At 45.1% G+C, this 17,022-nt stretch overlaps 1 protein-coding gene across 7 annotated transcripts in view; it reads left to right on the top strand.

Annotated features, from left to right (window-relative positions):
• Window positions 1-17,022, top strand: part of LOC144696035 (palmitoyltransferase ZDHHC18-like) — a 313,950-nt gene that overhangs the window by 3,608 nt on the left and 293,320 nt on the right. For 6 of the 7 annotated variants that reach the window (XM_078567230.1, XM_078567228.1, XM_078567224.1 and 3 more), the window contains exons 2-8: window positions 438-598; window positions 1,887-2,036; window positions 5,314-5,451; window positions 6,056-6,104; window positions 7,805-7,907; window positions 11,949-12,061; window positions 13,246-13,342. In XM_078567230.1, the coding sequence (XP_078423356.1) occupies window positions 438-598; window positions 1,887-2,036; window positions 5,314-5,451; window positions 6,056-6,104; window positions 7,805-7,907; window positions 11,949-12,061; window positions 13,246-13,342 (811 nt within the window). Of the gene's footprint in view, window positions 1-437; window positions 599-1,886; window positions 2,037-5,313; window positions 5,452-6,055; window positions 6,110-7,804; window positions 7,908-11,948; window positions 12,062-13,245; window positions 13,343-17,022 lie in introns of all 7 variants that reach the window. The other variant, XM_078567225.1, reaches the window with a different exon arrangement.

Genomic DNA, 17,022 nt, shown 5'->3' with positions numbered 1-17,022 from the left:
TTCTGGGAGTCAGAAGGACCAGTGCCTGGGGCTGACTCGCTCCACTGCTGCATTGTGTCTGGTGGAGGGCCACAGACAATTTCCTGATTCTATGAACCGCAGGCATTTCTAGGTGTAGAGTGTACATTTGAAAAAAAAAATCAGAATTGCGCACTTGACACCTAAAGGAGGAATTTGCAGCTGTAACTCTTCCCCTGTAAAGTGGGGTTGGTCTAGCATTCTGAAGGCAGGTGAAATCAGGTTAAATACAAAGTAAAGCTCTCTCTACATAGTCTCATAAAACAGCCCCAGGGCATATATAACATAAGTTAAATACAGAGTAAAGCCAGAATAGGCACCTTCGATAGCTGCTTCCTGCTTGTTTGGTTGTGTGATTTTGTCAAGCATGTTAGCCACTGCCCAAGTAGGTGCAAACCATCTGCATTTTGTTTTGACAGTTGTCCTTACCTGATGGAGAACCTGACTCTGGCCATTCCGATTATTGCGGGGCTGCTGTTTGTGTTTGTGGTGAGCACCTTGCTGCACACAAGTTTCACTGACCCTGGGATTCTGCCACGAGCCACACCGGATGAAGCAGCTCACTTGGAGAGGCAGATAGGTAGCTGACTGTCCTGTAACTTACGTAACTGGCTGCATGCTGCGTGATGGGGGTGACTTCGCTGATGGGCTGCTGAGGTAACTCATTGTGCAACCTGCTCTCTGGCAGGGCACTGAAGGACTGGAATACAAAGGGTGGAAATTAGTTGTATAAATCCCTGATAAGTCCTATATAAAGGACTCCATTCTGTTCTGGGCACTGCACATCTGGGAGAATTTACCAGCCTTGGAGTGGGTGCAGTGCAGAGTCATCAGAATGGCAAGAGGACTAAAAGGGTAAAACTGTGAGTACAGGTTGCACAGATAAGACTTGTATTCCTTTGAATATAGAAGATTAAGGGGCAATGTAATTAAGATGTAATGATAATTAAACAAGTTGATAGGGCAGATGGAGAGAAACTATTTTCTCTGACCATTGGCAGTTGTGCCTTCAGCTGCCTGGGCCCTAAGCTCTGGAATTTCCTACCTAAACCTTTCTACCTCTTTTCTCCTTTAAGATGCTCCTTAAAACCTACTCTTCTTTCCCAGTACCTCCTTATGTGCCTTGGCATTATGTTTTGTTTAATAACGTTCCTGTGACTTTTCCCTATGTTAAAGGTGCTATATAAAAAAAGTACTTGTTGTTATTGGTGGAGGAGTCCTGAACATGGGAGCTTAACCTTAAAGTTAGAACTAGGCTATTCGGGGCAACATCAGGAAGCATTCTTTACACAAGGGTAGTGGAATTCTGGAACTCTCTTTTTCCCCAAAAAGGAGCTATTGCGGTGGGGTGAACTGAAAATTTGAAAACTAGGATTGATATATTTTTATAAAAGCAAAAAACTGCGGATGCTGGAAATCCAAAACAAAAACAAAAATACCTGGAAAAACTCAGCAGGTCTGGCAGCATCTGCTGTTGAAGGGTCATTCGGACTCGAAACGTTAACTGTGCTCCTCTCCGCAGATGCTGCCAGACCTGCTGAGTTTTTCCAGGTATTTTTGTTTTTGTTTTTGATGTATTTTTATTAGGCAAGGTACTAAGGGTTATGCAACTAATCAACCATTATCTAATTTAATGATGGAACTGCCTTGAGGGGCTGAATGTCCTTCTGTTCTTATGGTGCAGCTGGAACCCATGCCCCAGCAGAGGACATTACCTTCAGGAAGGGAGGGGATGGGCAGTTGGGAAACAATTGGTTCAAAGACACAGAAAAACTGGGCTCTTGCAGTTTAAACCATCCTAAGGTTTTAGCAGAGTGAGTCCCTCAGTCTTGGTACACCACAACAAATTTTGTTCCTTTCTTTTCCAGATAACTCTGGGGGATCAGGTTACCGCCCCCCACCTCGCACAAAGGAAGTGGTGATCAATGGGCAGACAGTGAAGCTCAAATACTGCTTCAGCTGTAAAATGTTCCGGCCTCCGCGAACATCACACTGCAGCCTTTGTGACAACTGTGTGGGTGAGTGTTGGGTGAGGGCAGGCCTGGGTAGGGTGTTGGGTGAGGGCAGGCCTGGGTAGGGTGTTGGGTGAGGGCAGGCCTGGGTAGGGCGTTGGGTGAGGGCAGGCCTGGGTAGGGTGTTGGGTGAGGGCAGGCCTGGGTAGGGTGTTGTGTGAGGGCAGGCCTGGGTAGGGTGCTGGGCGAGGGCAGGCCTGGGTAGGGTGCTGGGCGAGGGCAGGCCTGGGTAGAGTGTTGGGCGAGGGCAGGCCTGGGTAGGGTGTTGGGCGAGGGCAGGCCTGGCTAGGGTGTTGGGCGAGGGCAGGCCTGGCTAGGGTGTTGGGTGAGGGCAGGCCTGGGTAGGGTGCTGGGTGAGGGCAGGCCTGGGTAGGGTGCTGGGCAAGGGCAGGCCTGGGTAGGGTGCTGGGCGAGGGCAGGCCTGGGTAGGGTGCTGGGCGAGGGCAGGCCTGGGTAGGGTGCTGGGCGAGGGCAGGCCTGGGTAGGGTGCTGGGCGAGGGCAGGCCTGGGTAGGGTGCTGGGCGAGGGCAGGCCTGGCTAGGGTGTTGGGCGAGGGCAGGCCTGGGTAGGGTGTTGGGCGAGGGCAGGCCTGGGTAGGTTGTTGGGTGAGGGCAGGCCTGGGTAGGGTGCTGGGTGTTGGGACATCCCTTGAGCACAGAGAGCTGGATCAGGGCAGGCCAAGAGCACATGGAGCTGGTTGAAGGAAACCCCAGACTCTGAGACAGTGAGTTTCAGCAGACCATTCAATGTAGCATGGCATGATCTTGTCCTCACCAGATTCATTCGTTTTTCACCAATCAACGATTATGATCAAGAGCTGATTTTCCCTCTCTAAACCCAGAGATACAAATACTAAATATATTCAGCTGAAATCAGCTCAATCTGGGCATCAAACCAGGCACCTTGTTTCTCAGTATCTCAGTTCCATACCCACTTATTAGACTGTAGGTGAGAATCCAACGAAAGCTTTTGATTTGACAACATCTTATCTCCAAACATCTATCACTTATACAAAAATAAAACTCTTGAGATGCTGGAAATCTGAAATAAAAACCGAAAATGTTAGAAATATCAGGTCTGGCAGAGTCCATGGAGAAACACGGCTAATGTTTCATGTTGATGACCTTTCATCAGAACTGGAAAACTAGAGACGTAGCAGGTTTTAAATAGAGAGAGGGAAAGATGGGAGGGGAGGAAAGTATAGAAGTAAATTCAGTGGAAAGCAGGAGAGATTAAAGGATGAAAGGGATGGTGGTGCTCAGCAAAGACGGTGGTAATGTGACAAGTTAAAAAAATCAAAAGGTGCATTTAGAGGAGGTGTAAATGGGAATAGTGGTTGCTACTGTCTGAAAAACTGGAGGCAGTGGTAATGATCTGAAATTGTTGAACTCAGTATTACGTCACAAAGGCTGTAAAGTGCTTAATTGAAAATGAGGTGAGAGTGAGACTGAGGTGGAGAATTAAAATGACAGACGACCGGAAACCTGGGGTCGTGCATGTGGGAGGTTTCAGCTGTGGCTCAGTTCATAGCACCCTTGCCTTTGAATCAGAGGGTTGTGGGTTCATGTCCCACTCCTGGAAACCAAGAACTGTGAATGTACTCGAAAAGAGTTACATGCGATCTGTTGATAACTCGAAAGAATGTGGGTTGAACAGAGGTGTTCAGCAAAGTGATCTCACAGTCTGCATTTGTTCATCCCAATGCATTGTGAGCAGCTTCTCTGTAATATACCTACAGTATGTTAAATTGAAAGAAGTAGAAGGAAATAATTGTTTCACCTGGAAGGGGTGTTCAGGGCCCTGGACAATGGGAAAGGAGGGGGTAAAAGGGCAGGTGTTGCTTCTCCTGACCTTGCACAAGAAGGTGCCACGAGAAGTGGATGTAGTCTCAGGGTGCCTGATTAGTGGGCCAAGGCGTCGCAGGGGAAATGGCCCTATGGATTGCCATGATCTTATTGAATGACGGAGCAGGCTCAAGGGGCTGTGCGGCCTATTCCAGCTCCTATTTCTAATATTCTTATGCTTGGAAAGAAAGGAAAGATGTGTGTTGGTTGTGGCACCAAGCTGGAGGCGAGGATGATTGTGTTGAATGTGGGGGCTGGTGGAGCAGAAGGTGAGGACATCATAGTCGTGGAAAGGAGGGGGAGGGGTGAGAGTAGAAGCGTGAGAAACAGGAGGGACACGGTCCAGCTCTGTCACCGTGATGGAGGGGAATCCACAGTTGAGCAAAAAGGAATACGTATCAGAAATACTGGTATGGAAAGCGGCATCGCCAGAACAGAGAAGCTGGGAGATCGGAATAGAGTCCTTACAGGAAGTGGGGTGGGAGGAAGTGTAGTCAAGGTAGTTGTAGGACTTACTGCACTTAGTGGATATTCATCGATGGCCTAACCCAAGAAATGGATGCACCGAAGTCAAGGAAGGGAAGACTTGCAGACGAACCGTGCAAAGGCAAGTGAAGGTGGAAATTGGAAACAAAATTGATGAAATTTTCTAGTTTAGGATGAGAGTAGGAAATGGCATTGATGCAGTCTTTAATTTTTAAAAATTCTTTTCATGGGATGTGAGAGTCGCTGGCTAGACCAGCATTTATTGTCCATTCCAACTTGGCCTTGGGGAGGTGGTGGTGAGCCGCCGCCCTGAACAGCTGTAGTCCATGTGGTGTGGGTAGAAAAAGAAGGTTTGTCCTGGGAAAAGAGGTGAGAGAGGGACCCTGAGTAGGACTGGAACAAAGAATGTTCCACATATCTCACAAAAAAGGCAGGCATAGCTAGGGCCCATACAGGTTCCCATAGAAACATTTTTTATTTGGAAGCAGTGGGTTAAGTCAAAGGAAAGGTTAATAAGGACAGGTTCAGCTAAGCAGTGGAGGGTGGTGGCTGGGTCTCCATTCAGGAAAGAAATGGAGAGCTCTCAGGCCGTGCTGATGGAGCTGTAGAGGAATTGGACATCCATGGTGAAAAGTGGACAGTGTGGGTCTGGAATCTTAAACAAGTTGGTAACGTCGGAAGAGTCGCAGTTGTATTTGGGACCTTCCATCACTTGTTTCTCACAACTTTGTTCCTATTCCTGAGTTTTGAGAGCTAAAACCAGAACACATGGTTCACACACACATGGAGAATGGGATGTGGCTGGAAGGGTTGGAAGGTCATTGTGAAGGCTTATATGTGAAAACTGGGAGGCTGACTGTGGTTGTAAGCCCCAGCATTGAATTCCCCTGCCTGGAGAGGAGAGGGTGACAGTGACTGATGTACTACTGTGAATGTTTGTCCCTCTTTTGCAGAGCGATTTGACCACCACTGTCCTTGGGTCGGAAACTGTGTCGGGAAAAGGAACTACAGATTTTTCTACATGTTTCTGCTCTCGCTTTCCTTTCTAACTGCTTTCATATTTGCCTGTGTGATAACTCACCTTACACTACGTAAGTCCCCCAAAGTTTACATTGGGACTTTTTTGCTACTTTAATGGAGCTATATAAATGCAAGTTATTGATAAAATGTCAGTGCAAATCAAAGCAGGGGCCAGTCCAGGAGTGAAGACTTTCCTAGTAACGGGAGGGTGGGAGCTGGTATGTGAATGAACTGACCTTGGAGAGGCGGTGGGGAGGCCAGTGTGAGAATCAGATTGCTTTCTGAAATGATGTGGAGGGGCCATGCTGAGAATTGCCCCTTTTCCCAATAGAAATGAATTGACGAGCACTCTGATTAAACAGGTGACAGACATTGCACAAGTGAAACACAATGTCGATGGTGAGTTTCTTCATCGCGTGCTTCAGGGTTAGAGTTGGCTGGGTGTGGGCGGAGGTGGAGACATGACCCAGGTAAATCTTTATACTTAACAGTCTACCTAGGGGAGAGCTTTGATGTCATTTGGATGAAAGTTTATGCACAAGTGAAGACGAGGCAAGAGGAAGTTGCTTTTTGAATTGCACCAACTGACTTTCCCATGTTTACTGCACTATAGTTGTATTTTGTTAGCATGAGTTGTCCACATTTCACTAACCTTCCTCATTGTTTCACCCTCAGGATCTCAGAACATTGGGTTATTAAATGCACTCCAGGAAACTCCAGCAAGATATCCTTTCCATTGCTGTTGCATGGTGTCACTAGCATAGCTATCCAATTTGGAAGAGCATCATATGATTGGGAAAGGGGAGGTTACCATATTAACTTTGATATTAGTTTCTGGTTTATATTTTTTATTTTCTTTCCTCTTCCTGAAGGTGCCGATTCTCATTCTGTCACAGTTCTACGGACACTCTCACTGGGATACAGTTCCACAGAGACTGACTGTCACTAGGGTACATACAGTTCCTTGAGCACTGGCTCTCACTGGGGTATAGTTCCTTGGGCACTGACTCTCACCAGGGTACAGTACTCTGAGCACTGACTCTCACTGGGGTACAGTTCCTTGGGCACTGAATCTCACTGGGGTACAGTTCCACAGAGACTGACTCTCACTAGGGTGCATTTCCCTGAGCACTGACTGTCACTGGGGTGCAGTTCCCTGAGCACTGACTGTCACTGGGGTACAGTTCTCTGAGCACTGACTGTCACTGGGGTGCAGTTCCCTGAGCACTGACTCTCACTAGGGTGCTGTTCCCTGAGCACTGACTCTCACTAGAGTGCTGTTCCCTGAGCACTGACTCTCACTAGGGTGCAGTTCCCTGAGCACTGACTCTCGCTAGGGTGCAGTGCCCTGAGCACTGACTCTCGCTAGGGTGCAGTGCCCTGAGCACTGACTCTCGCTAGGGTGCAGTGCCCTGAGCACTGACTCTCGCTAGGGTGCAGTGCCCTGAGCACTGACTCTCGCTAGGGTGCAGTGCCCTGAGCACTGACTCTCGCTAGGGTGCAGTGCCCTGAGCACTGACTCTCGCTAGGGTGCAGTGCCCTGAGCACTGACTCTCGCTAGGGTGCAGTGCCCTGAGCACTGACTCTCGCTAGGGTGCAGTGCCCTGAGCACTGACTCTCGCTAGGGTGCAGTGCCCTGAGCACTGACTCTCATTGGAGTTCAGTTCCACACTAACTGACTCTCGCTGGGGTACAGTTCCATCAGCACTGACTCTTGCTGGGGTACCGTTCCATGGGCACTGACTCTCGCTAGGGTATCATTCCATGAGTTTTGTCCTTTCGGCATTACCACAAGTGCTGATTTTATGTACGAGTCTGGATAGTGAGAAACAGTAGAATGTTTGAGGGTGTCTACACAAGAGTGACTGGGAGCAGGGATACTGTCTGATTGCCCCTCCTGCATCCTCCCTCGCCTATTACAGGACATTGAGGGTAGTTTCCAGTGAACCAAATGACTCGCCAGCCACATCAGTGAACTCAGCACAGAGCTGTGATAAAATGTGGCACCATGTGTCCTGTATGTTTCAGTACTATACCGTGTGGTACTTTTACCTCCTGGGCTGGGGAAGGGATCAGTGTTTTAATTCTGTTTAGACCATAGACTTAGGATTGTAGTTTTTTAAAGCTGAACTGGCAGATTTTGGGAGGTTGTGGTTCTTGGAGCAGATAAATACCACAGGGCTTGTACAGAACAGAGCTGACAGAGTACTGAATACAGGTCTCCTACCTGCCTCCTCATTTTCAGGCAATTGTTAATATAACCAAAAAGTGCAATCCGAGAGGTTGCATGGTCAGCATGGTTATCTGAGTGGTTCACCTGTGTACAGGTGGGTGAGGTGTGCAGTGAGGGGGCGGAGGATGGGTATTGGGAGAGGTTGGGTTGTGTTTGAACTCTGGGAGGATCTTTTCCTTGACTCCACTCACCGCACTTGAGCTGGTGGTCTGTTTTTTCTCAGTCTGGTCCATTCTGGGCCTCTCAGGGTTCCACACGTATCTGGTGGCTTCCAACCTGACAACAAACGAAGATGTGAGTACACAGATGTGTGGACGTGGGTGTGCGTGTGTGGACGTGGACATGTGTGCGTGCGCGTGGACGTGTGTGCGTGCGCGTGTGGACGTGTGTGTGCACGTGTGTGTAAGTGAACAAAACAGAACCTGGTGTCTGGCTTTGGTAAATGTAGCTCTGCTTGTTATTGTTCCATCACAACTATTTCTGTGTGATCAATTAAATGGGTCACAGAAGAGCATCCAGCTACACCTGTCTTGATTTATTGTAAAGGTGGAGACAAACATCTTCACACCTCTGGCCAGTTCTATTTAATAACACAGACATCCTGGCATCCAGTTTTATATATCCAGAAACTTTTATAATATTGATTTGTCAGAAGAAATGTTTTTATTATTTTATGTTTTGCTATTAATGCTTGTTAATTAATGATTCTGATCATTCTTCAATGCTGCGCAAGTGCACGAATTAGGTGAGTGAGCTCCATGGCTTCCATTATTGAAGTGGAGCTCAGCAGTCCATATAGACGGGTGAATAAAGCTGCTTGCTAATGTGTCGAGCCAGTCGGTGTTCACTCAGTTTGAGGCTGCTCACAAACCACTAGAAGCCTTAGTCATGATTGCAACCGACTTAACTAGTTTTGCCACGAGCTTGTAGATTTATTGCAAATAACTGGGGAGATGAAGCAGTACTAATTATAATGCCATTGTACACACATGCCTCAGCTTCTAGAGTCTCCTTTAATTTGCTGGTTTACTGGATTTATAAAAACATAGATTGCATGTCCGCTTGTTACTAATATTGCTGAGTGAGCAGTGCAATAGTTGAGTGCACCTCTAGAATTTGCGTTTGAATTGCACATTGGTGGGATGAAAAGTCAGTCAGTTGGACTTGCTCACTTTGGGGTTCTCTGTCAGTCAGTCTTGCTGTTAGTTTATCTTGCTTGCTCTGTTAGTCAGGCTTTCTCCCTTGGTCTCGGCCTCGCTGTCATTCAATCTCTCTTGGTCAGGGTCCCTCAATCTGTTGGCCTGTCTATTCTAAAATTAAGTAAAGCATACTTTGAATGAATAAGCAATAAATTGACTTTGGTAAACTGGGCTGGACTGTTAATGAGTAAACGTGCAGACTAACAATGGTAAGTACCATTAAGGTTTTGCACGATACAGAAGCAGCACATACCCCTAAAAGGCAATGGCTTCACTTGTGTAGGTAAGCATTGATGGTCAACAAATGAGTTAATGGACAGCATTGTAAGAGAAAAGGCGGTGCGCATAAGCAAGGAAAACTAGAAATCCAGCAGACTGGAGGAGCAATAAAACACAAGAGAATACAAAGAAAGCAATAAGAGGTGCAAAAAAGAAATATGAAAACGAAACTAGCAAGAGATATCGGAACTAACAAACAAGGAGTTTATTAAATCTGATAAAATAATGTGGTAAGGAGCAATCTGGGCCCATGAAAGGTGGATGCAGGTGAAAGTATAATGAAATGGCAAACCTGTTAAATGAGTAAGTTATATCCATTTTCAAAATGGACGAAGGAGACAAAATATAGGCTGTAAGCGGAAACCTAAAATTAAAAGAAGGGGGAATTTAGCAGAATTAGTATAAGTTTTTAAAAGAAAATAATGGAAGTAATGAGACTTGAGGCAGGTAAATGGCTGAATCTCCTGGTTTCCATCCCAATTGAGAGAAACAAGTGAGGAAATTGCAGAGTGAGCCTTAATATTTTGCAATTTCCTCACCTGTTCAGGGATTGTGCCTTTGGATCGGAAAATCACAAATTTATGAAAGAGGGAGGAGAGAAACCAGAAAACCAAAGACCTGTCAGTTTATTAATTGTGGGGAAATTACTATAATCATCAAGAGACAGTGTCAGCATTTCTTAAGGATAGTGTATGTCTGACTAATCTAGTTATATTTCTGGAAGTCACTGATAAGATGGACGTGAGAATATCTAAAGGTGTTTTCTATATGGCTTTCAGTTGCTGATTCTCATCATTAGGTTGTACCTAGTTATGCTCTAATTGACAATTTCAGAGAAACCATGGAGTGTCTTACTTAGGAAATGGAACTGTCACATTGATGCAGTTGTGGCTGTAGATTTAGAGGAATGTAGTGGGAGCTGCCGTGCTTTATTTGTGTAGAGAACTAAACTCATCATTTCTTCTATGCTATCCATGTGAGTGTTTGATGTGACAGTGTGAAAGGAGTTTTGCTGTCTATCTGACCCTTGCCATACCTGGCCTGGGAGTATTTGATGGAACAGTGTAGAGGGAGATTTACTTTGTATCTAACCTGTACTATATCTGCCCTGCGAGTGTTCAGTGGACCCCTTGCTATGTGATGCTGGCACTGAATGTAGAGAGGATTAAATGCTGCAAAGGTTATTGCGGAAAATAAAAGCTCATGGTGTATGGGATTACATATTGGCATGGATAGAAGATTGGCTAGCTAACAGGGAACATAGTAAGCATAAATGGGTCATTTTCTGGTTGGCAGAATGTAACAAGTGGTGTGCCACAGGGATCAGTACCGGGGCCTCAACTCTTTACAATTTATATAAATGATTTAGATGAAGGGACCGACGTTATGGTTGCTAAATTTGCTGATGATAAAGATAGGTAGGAAAGTAAGATGTGAAGAGGGCATAAGGGGTCTGCAAAAAGATAGAGATAGGTTAGATGATTGGGCAAGGATCTGGCAAATGGAGTATAATATGGGAAAATGTGAAATTGTCCACTTTGGCGGGATGAATAAAAAATAAGCATATTATCTGAATGGTGAGAGATTGCAGTGCTCTGAGATGCAGATAGGTGTCCCCATGCGTGAATTGTAAAAGGTTAGTATGCAGGTACAGCAAGTAATTAGCAGAGCTAATAGAATGTTATTCATTGCGAGGGGAATTGAATACAAGAGTCAGGAGGTTATGCTTCGGTTATACAGGGCATTGGTGAGGCCACATCTGGAGTACTCTGTACAGTATTGGTCTCCTTATTTAAGGAAAGATGTAAAAGCTTTGGAAGCAGCTCAGCGAAGGTTTACTAGATTAATACCAGAATGGGCAGGTTTTTTGAGGAAAGACTGGATTAGCTCAGCTTGTATCTGCTGGAGTTGAGAAGAATAAGAAGCAACTTGATTGAAACGTATAAAGCATGAAGAGACTTCTCAGGGTGGATGTGGAAAGGATGTTTCCTCTTGTGGGATAAACTAGAATTAGGGGTCAAAACAAAAAGCTAAAAGCTACTGCGGATGCTGGAAATCCAAAGCAAAAACAGAATTACCTGGAAAAACTCAGCAGGTCTGGCAGCATCGGTGGAGAAGAAATCAGTTAGGGGTCGCTGTTTAAAAGTAAGGGGTCGCTCAGATGGGAAAATTTTTTTCTGAGGGTTGAGAGACTTTGGAATTCTCTTCTTCAAAAAGTTGTTGAGGCAGAGTCTTTGAGTATTTTTGAGGCAGAGTCTTTGAGTATTTTTGAGGCAGAGTCTTTGAGTATTTTTGAGGCAGAGTCTTTGAGTATTTTTGAGGCAGAGTCTTTGAGTATCTTTGAGGCAGAGTCTTTGAGTATCTTTGAGGCAGAGTCTTTGAGTATCTTTGAGGCAGAGTCTTTGAGTATCTTTGAGGCAGAGTCTTTGAGTATCTTTGAGGCAGAGTCTTTGAGTATCTTTGAGGCAGAGTCTTTGAGTATCTTTAAGACAGAGGTAGATAGATTATTGATAAACAAGGGGGTGAAAGGTTATCGGGGGGGCGGAGGCAGGAATGTGGCATTCAGGTTGAAATTAGATCAGTCATGATCTTATTGAATGGCAGAGCAGGCTCGAGTGGCCGAGTGACCTACTTCTCCTCATTTGTATGTTCGTTTTTGGCTAAACATCAACCATCACTTGACTGGAGTGATGTATCTCAGGGTGTTTCCTGCAGTTGCTAACTGATGGAGTTTGCACAGAAGGGATAGCTCTGCAAAGAAGCATTGGAAAGAAATGTACTTTAAAAGCAGAAATTGTGACACGAGTGTTTTGATCCTGCCCTTTGTGTGATGCTCTGTGCTTTAATGTTTTGACAGATTAAAGGTTCGTGGTCCAGTAAACGAAGCTCAGAGGAAAGCACTAATCCTTATAGTTACAACAGTATCATCACTAACTGCTGTGCAGTCTTGTGTGGACCAATGCCACCCAGGTAGAGATAGAAACCTACAAATCAGTCTCTCATTCTCCCCTCCATCTCCTTGTATGTTTGTCTGTGTGTCTCTCCCTCAATCATTTTCTTTCTCCCATTCCCTTAGGTCCCTTATCTGTGTGTCTGTTAGGCCCACTGTGTCTGTAGGCCCGCCCTCTCCGTCTCTCTCTCTCTCTTCACCCCCTATGTATGTTTGTCTGTCTATCTGTGTCTTTCTCTGCTCCCATTGCTTTATTCCTTTCACTGAATTCTGGCAAAACCTGCACTCAGTGTTTGTGCAGTGCTGCACAGTACTTTGTGCTAATGCTGCAGCACAGTGAGATTTGTTCGGTATTTCCCGCTGATCTGGATTAATGGACAAGAATTGAAGTTCTTGAAAGGAGTATTTGACTCTGGATTGGAGGAGAACTAAATGCTTATTTATTTCTGTATTTATGCATCACAATTTTAAATAGCAAATGCATTAATAGTTCTTGAATCAGAGGATTGAATAAGGAAAAGAATAAATTGTAAATGCCTGCAGTATTATTTCCAACAAGCACAAAGGAATAATTAAACTCCAGTGTAATGCACTTGTGCTGCCCCATCAGTCAACAATGACCCATCTCCCTGACTTATCAGCACTGCCGTCCCTCTGCAGACAGTGGTATATCAATATTGCTTTCCCCCCTCTGCAACACTGTCTGCTTTTGCCAGTCACTGCTTGTGAAAAGTAAATTCAGAACAGGCACAAAAATTTCTTTGTGGAGAATGGAAAATATCTGGAATAATTGCCAAGGTATTGAACACACAATCATCAGTGGAGCTTAGGCTGGGCAAGTTGAGAGATGAGCTTCTATGTAAATGTTGCAGTATCAGAAGGATGGGATTCAATGGAAATGTTGGGTTATTAGAAGGATGGGCTTTGACGGAAGAGTTGGGGTAGCCGAAGGATGGGCTTCATTGAGGGAGTTAGTACACTACAAGGATGAGGTTGAATATCCGAATGGCTTTTCTTATCCTATTCTTATTTCTCTTATGGAGAAAATCTCTAAAGAAATGCCCCAGATTATATCTTGGGAACTGCTTAGCCAGCTTAAGTTTGTATGCAAATTAAGTTTGTATGAATATACTGACCAGTACTTTAATATTTTCATTGATGCATGGCTGTAGATTACTCACTACTTTCTCTCTTTGCTCCCCAGTTTAATTGACAGGCGTGGTTTCTTGGACCCAGACACAACACAGCTGCCTGGGCACCAGCGTAAAATTTCTCAGGGAGCGAAAACAGAAGCCAACCTGGTAGGAGGGGTCCCTTAATGATGGTGTGAATTAATGCCATGCCTGTCATGTTTGAGTCCACCTCTCATGCATCTATCCATTTCCCTCTTATCCATGACCTCATCTTAAGCATGAACTGAAACAGAGGCTACAACTTGTGGGAATGTTTAGCTGCCTGACTCGGTGACATTTTGCATGCAGTTCTCATGGCCGGAAATGTCACTTGAGCCAAGTTCTCAGAAACAGATTGACTCCATGTGTACAAGTGCATGGGTCCTATGAAGAATCAGTGCTGGATTGCTCGGCAAATGGGCTGTAAGAACCTGGAAATGTGTTATTGTCTGCAGTCATCTGCCTGACCAGTTTGGGGACTTTTCATTGGAATTCCTCTCCATTATAGTGAAATAAGAGCAGGATCATCCTGCTGGAATGAGCTGACACAAAACACTGAAGCCAGCTGTGCGTTCAGACACAGCACAGCGACTGATGGTGCTGAATCATGTTACTGTTACAGTAAAGGAACAGAGATTGGGAGCTAGTGTTAAAGGGTTAATGTTGCATTTGAAAGGGGGAGGAGGCCTATATTTTTAATCTAATTATGAGCTGCTGAGTTGCATCTTTTGCTTCAAACGGGATTGTGTGTTGATGAATATCAAGTTACTATGGGTTGACAGTGCCCAGCAGAAAGCAGAATGTTCATGCTTTCTTCTTTACCCTGGGGCACTCAGCATTCATGTGTTTTGGGTGTTTGAAGGGAATGGATTCAAGAAAGCACTCCAGGGATGAGGTGTCGCAGAGTGTTGGTGAGCATTGCTACAGCCTGAGGTCTGGTGAAGATTGGCCAAAGGCCTCTATCTGTACCACGGGGTGAGGATGCAGGATTGGAAGTTGCACTCTAGGATCCTGCCTGTGCTTTCAGCACAATCTTTGCCTACGTGCATACTGCAGTGAGAATTGCACAAGAAACTTCTTGCCAATTTGTTCTACCACTTTATATGATTTTAAAATATTTTTGTTTGAATCCTCTGTGCCAGCTTGCGGTCTGTACAGAGAATGTTATCTTATTATTGCTGTTTTATTTCCTATTAATTTGTATTTATAATAAAATCGGTGCTATTTACCTAAAAGTCTCCCCTGGTGAGCTCTTAAGTGAAAATAAAATGGGAGAGTTGAATCACAGGTTGTGGAATGGAATGGAGAGATTTGGATGGTTGGAGCAGGTCTGAGAAGACAGAGATGGCTCATTGGACTGTCCCACTGTATTATCATGCATTCTAGCTCTGCTCTTGCAATCTGTAAGTTTCTGGTTGACTAATTACTGCATTCGTTTCCCTACAGTACATGCTTTTGGAGACGGGCAAAATCTGAGGCATAGCATCTCAATAGCAAATACTGCCCAGCATGGAGATTCAAAGTACAATATTCAGGTTTATTTTCTTGCTCCACAAAGCTTTTTTCTGAATTAAAACTGTTGTAGGTTCCCTGCTGCCTGAGTTGGTGAAAGCACTGCTTAGAATGGTACAAAGCGTACAATACATAATTGGCCCTGGTCCGAACTCCAACCTGTGCTGACTCATTTCAGCTGAGGACAGGGATCACAAGGGGACAGTCAGCCAGGGACCCCACCCCTGATCACCATACAGTGACTTTGGTGAACTGTGGGAAAGGCTGCAATTGTGTTCAGTTGTGGTGCTCCCCCTAGTTGAATAACTTGCTGACACTCACGGTCTCAGCTCACATGGCAAATGGCTCTTGAGAGAAAAGTACTCAGTTAGTAGTACTACACTTCACCTTCAAGTGGGAGGGGATAAAAGGGAGGAGATCCGCAAAAGAAAACACAAATCATGAGATTTGGTGACAGGTTGATTTCTTAATGCTGTTGATATTGGAACTGGTGAGACCTGGAGCAATTCAACAGGAGTTTGTTGTCTTGGGGAAGTAAATCAATCCCCTTACAATCAGCTGTGACTGTTGAGTTCAGCCTGAACAAGGTTGATGGAATTGGGAACTATAGTCTCAATACTCTAATGGGGAGGAAGGCAGTGATCACTTCAGGTTTACCTGTGTTGAACTGGAGAAGCTGCTTGTTTATCAACAGTTTCATTTTCTTAGGAAAGGAAATGTTGACCTGTGTCAAATTCAGAAGCAGCAATGGAACACAAAACCCAGGCTTCTCATCCCTCCGAGTCAGTTCTGGGGGTTATGTCTGGTGTAGCAGTCTATCCAGGTTTGCTAGTAACTAAAGAGTTCAAGCAGAATCCAGCTTGATTGCAAGTAGAGACCCCTTAGCTTTTGGACTAATGGGCCCTTGCTAGGACTCTTTCATAAGATCAAAGAAGGTTGCTGTGTTTTATTTTGTTAATTCTTGGGATGTGTACATTGCTGGCAAGACCGACATTTATTGCCCACCTGTAGTTGTCCTTGAGAAGGTTTGTAAGCTACTTTCTTGAACAGCTGCAGTTCATGTGTTGAAGATGCTACTGCAGTGCAGTTAGGTCAGGAATTCCATGATTTTGATCCAGCAATAATGAAGGAAAAGCAATATATTTCCAAGTCAGGCTGGTGTGTGACTTAGAGGTGAAAATATTCCCATGCATCTGCTACCATTGTCCTTCTAGGTCATGGAGGTCACAGGTTTGGGAAGTGCCATCAAAGCTTTAGGGAATTGCTGCAGTGCAACCTGTAGATGGTGCACATTCTCTCCATGGTCCAGTGGTAGTGGAGCGAGTGAGTGCTTAAGGTAGATGGGGTGACAATCAAGTGCACTGCTTTACGCTGGGTGTTATTGAGTTTCTTGATTGATATCCAGACAAGTGGCAAATATTCCCACACACATCTGACTCTTGCCTTGTAAGTGGTAAAGAGGCTCTGGAGAGCCAGGAGGTAAGTTATTCACCACAGAATACGCAGCCTCTGACCTGTTCTAGTAGCCAGCGTATTATACGGCTGGTCCAGTTGAGTTTCTGGTCAACAGTGACCCCCCAAGATGTTGATGGGGTCTCAAAAGATGGTAATGCTATTGAATATCAAGGGGAGCTGGTTAAACAAACTCTTGGAGATGGTCATTGCCTGCCCTTCTGTGTCTGAGACTGAAGCATAAGGACAGCACCTGTGATGCTGAGATTCTGCCACAAAGTGCTGTGCAGGCTGCAGCTTGCTGTGGAAATCTTACCTTTCTTCCTGACCTTTTTGCAGGTTCAGCTGTAATGGACTCTTTGCAGAACATTAATCTGCTGCAACATTTTGATCAATTTATTTGAGACTAATTGAAGCAGAGATGTGCCTTACTTTGACATTGTCCCTAGTAGTGATTTATTTTACTGCTAATAATCTACTAAAGAAAATATGTTTGTTGGTGTATTCGCTGCCCCTCAGCTGTGCCTCCCTAAGTGTTGCCTCGACTGCTATTTAGTACTCAGCCTCTTTGGGCTGAGTTTCTTGTCTGGCACATCAGCTAACTGAGAAGTAGGGGAAACTGGTTCCATTTGTCAACGAGAAATTCATTTTAAGCTCTCCCAATTTCTCATTATGGCACTGAGTTGTATTGAGCAAGAAGGTGCTGGGTTTATTCACTTCCGTCTGCTGCGTTAATGATGGCAGTTGAGTGCTCGAATTGACCTCAGCAGGTCTGGGTTCAAGTTCCTGTGCCTGACCACTACCTGGCACTGGTGAGGGCAGGATTAAGCCCAAAATTCCAACCA

Source organism: Cetorhinus maximus, chromosome 21, assembly GCF_964194155.1.
Source record: "Cetorhinus maximus chromosome 21, sCetMax3.hap1.1, whole genome shotgun sequence".
Lineage (NCBI taxonomy): Eukaryota > Metazoa > Chordata > Chondrichthyes > Lamniformes > Cetorhinidae > Cetorhinus > Cetorhinus maximus.
This window is presented reverse-complemented; position numbering and strand designations above follow the sequence as displayed.